The sequence below is a fragment of the Sinocyclocheilus grahami genome, unplaced genomic scaffold, assembly GCF_001515645.1.
Source record: "Sinocyclocheilus grahami isolate Dianchi unplaced genomic scaffold, SAMN03320097.WGS_v1.1 scaffold15.1, whole genome shotgun sequence".
In the NCBI taxonomy this organism is placed as follows: Eukaryota; Metazoa; Chordata; class Actinopteri; order Cypriniformes; family Cyprinidae; genus Sinocyclocheilus; species Sinocyclocheilus grahami.
In genome coordinates, this window is record NW_015505194.1 from 1042462 (window position 1) to 1047984 (window position 5523).

Consider the following 5523-nt stretch of genomic DNA (forward strand, 5'->3'; position numbering starts at 1 on the left):
CCCCCCCCCCCCCCCCCCCCCCCCCATGCCAAACCTTCTCCTGACTAAAATTTTAACCCAGTTCTCACAGAGGCTGTAGCTCCCATATCCAGTTCCCTTCTACTGCCTCGTTCACACTGATAGCAATTTTCTCATTGACGTTCCTACTACTGGATGCCTCAATGCTGATGGTGGGCTTTAGTCTTTAGAAAATCTGATTACAAATGAGATGCATTCCAGGCAAAAATACGATTTTCATGAGGAATCTGGCTGCTAAAAAGTAACATTATAACATTAAAATAACTTTCAAGTAATATTTGTTTGTAGATCACAGCAAGTCATCGTAAACAAGTTGAACGATTTTGCATGAATCAGACTCATCGCTGTCCATTTGCATAAGCATAACCAACTCTTAACTTTGACATGTTACTGGATGCCAAACTAAGTTAATGATTATTTGCATAAATGTAAACTTTTGTGGCAGTTTTCACTCTCCTTGGTGCTCCCCATGTCAAGTCGCTACTTATTTGCATCAAAGTAAATGTCTGCATAAACTTCACTCATATTGGAATTCGCTGGTTACTACATTGATTTGCTGCTCACTTGCATAAATGTAAACATTTGCATAAACTTGACTCCCATTGGTAGTTGACACATGTGGAATATTTTCATTAATCTTGATTCAATATGATACATAGAATTATGTCTATTCATAAGAGAATATTATTCTACTATTATTTTACTATTATGTATTTGACTGTGTGAGGATTGCAGTGTGTGCTTAGAACAGAGTGAACTATTTAAAGCTTGGAAAACATTCATATAAGGAAAGGACCTTGTCCCTATGTACAGAAGCTAGAAATAAGTGCGTGACAAGTTATTGATCACCCTTCAGGATCTCATTTATGGTTAAGATTCTTTGTCTAAAAATACAGAAAGACATGTATGGAATCTGTTGAACAGCTTCAGGACATATATATGTGAGTGCACAACTGGATTCTAAAGTGATGTTTGCAAACACAACTCAGCTTTATTTCCTTGTTAATAAAGTCTATCTGGCTTCAAAACCCCCAGGACATCAGAGCAATTTATTCTAACCAGAAAGATTCTATAACATGAGTACCTGCTCATTTGCATAAACTTAAACTTTTCTTAACTTGACAGATCACTTGATATTCTTCACATTAAGTCACTGCTCATTTGCATAAACTTCACTCCTATTGGTAGCCGCTGCATTGAGTCACTGCTTATTTGCATAAAATTAATCTACTCTCAACTTGGACACATTACTAGATGCCTCATCAAGTCAGTGCTCTTTTGCAAAAACTTAACTTTTGCCCTCCCATTGGTAATTACTGGTCACTGCATCGAGTTACTGCTCATTTGCATAAACATAAACATTTGCAAAACTTTACTATTGTTGTTATTTGCCACACTGCTGCTCATTTGCATAAATTTAACACCAATTTAATAAATTTAATCACCAGACATGCCCACATTGTGTTGCTAGAATCTACCCACTCTTGTTGAAAACAAATGATTTCCAGTCGCTATGCCGCTGCAAATCACTGTCAGTGTGAACGCCCCTTGATTCTGACGCAGCTTTCAGCTCTGAGGCCTCTCTGTCCGGTTAACTTAATTACACTAAGAGCGGACAGCGAATGCCATGTTCATCTGAAACTGAGGGAAATTCCATAAACCCTTATTCATACTGCATGACGTTCAGTTTGAGCAGAGCAGTGCAGAGAAGGGATGGCAGAGAATGAGCCATCGTGGCTTTCATAATGCTCTGTAAGCGGGTCATTATGTGATACACAATTAGCATGTTTGAGGGATCTCTGTCAGCGACTTCATGAATTAACAATGTTGAGTTATGCATCGTGTGCTAACCCTAATCATGAGAGTTTTATGGCTGATAATTGTATGAATTGTATGAATGATGACATACATAATGATCATTTTTCTTTGATGTTCTTCTGTGTCTCTGTGTCGCATTCTGGCGTTTCTTTGTGGGAATAACGTTGGGTCTCTGTTTCATTCATAGTCCTAATGGAAAGTCTGTGTCATGGTCTGAATCAGGTGCCAGACCCCAGGGGAGGGGGTCGAGTGTGTTCCACAGACTGTCTGTGCATGTGAGGAGGCAAGCAGTCGGCCAGAGTCAGACGGCGGTCATACGACCCCTAACTAATGCCTCACAACCCTCCGAGTCTGAACATGATGCTGGTCTCAACACAGCCCCCAATGGCTCTCACCCCGACGACAAGGATCTCTACAACCTCAGCGAGGGGCACGATGGGGGTCCCCAACATCCTACAACCCACGAGAGAGGGTTTCCACCTTCCTATTCCCCTCCTAATTTAATAGACCACAGCCTTGATTGTCCTCCAGGTGGGCCCGTGAACACACTGAGCTCTACGATTCCTAATTTTGACCAATTTGTAATTGGCACAGGGACCAAGTCAAGCCCCGTCGCCTATAAATCATCTGCCAATCAGCTGCCTCTTCCCCTGCAAGGGGAGGCGTTCCCTGAGGAAGGTTCAGAAATGGAAGCTCTCAATCTCATTCAGGGGTTTCTGTGTGAGAGTGCCACACAGGAAGAGGAGGAGGAAGAGGAATGTGTGGAGGAAGAGTTAGCACAGAGTAAGCTGACTCTGCTCACTCCACCTTCCCCCTTCAGGGACTCGCTTCAGTCAGGGGGGTCCATTCCCGGATCCCCCGGCTCTGATAACAACCCTCCCTTTACCCAAAATATGAACTACACCCCAAAACAGAGCTCTTTTACGCTATAAAAGCACATGCTCAGGACGGCGCTGTTTATTAATCGATCACTGCAGGATATCATTCGCTTGCTTATCTTCCCAAGTCTCTTTCAAAATGTTTCGGAAAGCAGGAAGAACTGTAAAATGAACAAATGGGACGTCCTGTTGGGAATATTTTTCTCAGAGGCAGCGCTGGCAGCATCCGTTTTCCAAAATGCTGCAGAAAGTTGGAGTGCCAAATATTATTGTGTTGCTGTGCCCAAAATCCACTGGCTAGTGACATCACAACAGTCTAGGAGTGATAATGCCAGCTTGCTGCTTTACGATTTCACTCTTGACACACTTTCTGGGATTTTATGTGCTTTTGACCTATGTAGCTGGACTTGGTTCTGATTAAGAAGTTTAGTTACTATTGCTAACTGAAAAAAATAGGGTTTTGGATGCAGACGGCACAGACACATAAATGCATAAGCGCATACAAGTGAATCATATCTCATATTGGGCTGCTGTGTATCTAGTTTTGGTATGTGATTTCCATTTTTTAAACGGTTTCAGTATCTGTGAACAAGTCAGAGTGAAACACGGAAACCATGTGCGCACAATAAACCACACTTGGTTGATTGGATGAGTAAATGTGGAATTTCCCAGCTAAAATGTTTTCCAATTTCCTTGTGGCTCCCAAATGTAAGTTTCAGTGTTTTTGCTTAGAGAGTCAAAGGCAAGAATGCTGATTGTAATTGGTGTAGAATACTATTTTAGCTTAAATGTGGAGCCAAGGTAAATAAAATTAATTGTTTTCTTAACTTTACTTTGTCTCATGCGTGAACTCATCCTTGAAAAAGGGAGTGCTGTTTTGCAAATGTTTGTATACTGTTCTGCCATCGTTTTCCACACAGATGGTGTCTTTGTATTTCTGCTATATGTTTCTATGATATTTGTAAGTTTTAAAAACAATGTCTTATAACTTGCTCTTTGTGATAAAGGGACATGTATATGGTGGCACTGAAGCTGGAGTATTATTTCTGCAACTATTACAAACTTTCAAATGTTCCATTTTTAAATTGTATCTATGAGTAGTTGCTTCTAGTGGTAACTTGTAGCATTTACTGCCAATCTCGCATTGGATTATCACATGAATTTGCGACTGTAACGCTTTATAAGTTTTGCAGGACTATTAGAATGCAACTCTTAAAAGAATACTCTTGAATATCTTACATATTGTAATTGTTATAATGGATTGTAATATTAGGTCTTTTAGTGTAAGTTGTTTGGAACAGAATCATTTGTTCAATATAAATTAATTGAGAGATCACCTGTTTACATGGGCAAACTTAAAAATGAGGAAAATGCTCTTTTTGCCAGGACAAATCATGCTGTAAAATAAATATTTTATATCTAAAACAGTCTTTTGTTTTTCACCACCTTTTCAGTTTAAGAACTTGATGTGTTTATGGATTCAGAATGTTTATGCACTTGTTTCGTATGAATTGCAAATGCATGTGCTTTTTAATACACTATTAAGAACAGTTTAGTATCAGTTTAGTTTTATCATGTCATGGTATCATTATACTCAATATCTCTGAAATGAGATTTTAAAGGCACAATATGTAAGATTTTTTTTAATTAAAATATCTAAAAACCACTAGAACAGGTGTTATATATTTTGCTGACTTGTGTACTTACTTGCATTATACCAAATGTTTCGAAAGAATGTTTAAATTCAGAGAAATAAGCAATTTTAACTAGTGACACGGACCGTGTCTATAGTGTCATTGTGGTGTCTGCCAATGACGTCATAACCCCTCGATTTCTGGTTTTGTTTTGTAGAAAACATGGAAACACCAAAGACACTTTAATATGTTGTGCGTTTTAATAGACCGGTGACGACCGCACAGAGTAGCATTATAACAGAACTTTCAAATGTATCTAGTATGATAAAACAGCGCTGCTTTTCACCACCACATATGCACGACCGGAAGGAGCGGAAGCGGTCGACTGTGGCATAATAAAAGCTCCGCTGCTTTCGAGCCGTGCGTCACGCTCAGTCAGCAGCCTTTTTTCGCGTCTACGGCTTTCAGCCTCACCCTGCTTCATTCTACTACGTTAACAAATCATTAGCTCATCCATGAACATGATTTCTGCCCGAGTCCCGTCGGATTGCATCGGCTGTGGGGATGAAGACGACAACTCCCATGATTCCACACTCAGTCACTGCGTCATCAAACTACACCTTTGTCTATTTGTTTATTTTCAATACACGCCCTCTAGCGGCGAAAATTACATATTGTGCCTTTAACGTGTTACTTCATGAAAGCATCATTCTCTTACCCCACATCACCATAAATGCGGTTTATTCACATTGTAAGCCCTCTAAATGCCACATCAGGTTTTTATTTTATCTTCTTCGTTTCTGTCTGCTTTTCACACAAAATATGATGTTGCGCAATCTTTGCAGTCGTGACCGCAGCGCGTTAAGCCCCGTTCACACCAAGAACGAGAACTATAAAGATAACGATATTAGCGTCCACACCAGCGAACGATATCGTCTGTTTATTCTAGGCGCACGTGCGTCTGCCGCTTTAAATTCTTGAGCTCGTGACAGCAGGATGGATTCTGATTGGCAGTCAATTTTTTCTCGTTCATCAGCTGGAGAAAAATCGTTTTGAAAGTGATTCCAACGATATCGTGTCTCTTTGTCTTTATCGTTACAGTTTTGGTGTGAACTATGCTATTGTTTAATATTGAGAACGATTTTTAGAACTATATATTTATCGTTATCTTTATA

General features: G+C 39.8%; 1 protein-coding gene across 1 annotated transcript in view; it reads left to right on the forward strand.

Annotated features, from left to right (window-relative positions):
- LOC107602522 (metabotropic glutamate receptor 1-like) overlaps positions 1-4133 on the forward strand; it is a 32606-nt gene extending 28473 nt beyond the window's left edge. Inside the window, exon 8 of the mRNA XM_016295041.1 lies at positions 2024-4133. Within this exon, the coding sequence (XP_016150527.1) occupies positions 2024-2768 (745 nt within the window). The 3' untranslated portion in view covers positions 2769-4133. The remainder of the gene's footprint in view (positions 1-2023) is intronic.
- The last annotated feature ends 1390 nt before the right edge of the window (positions 4134-5523 follow it).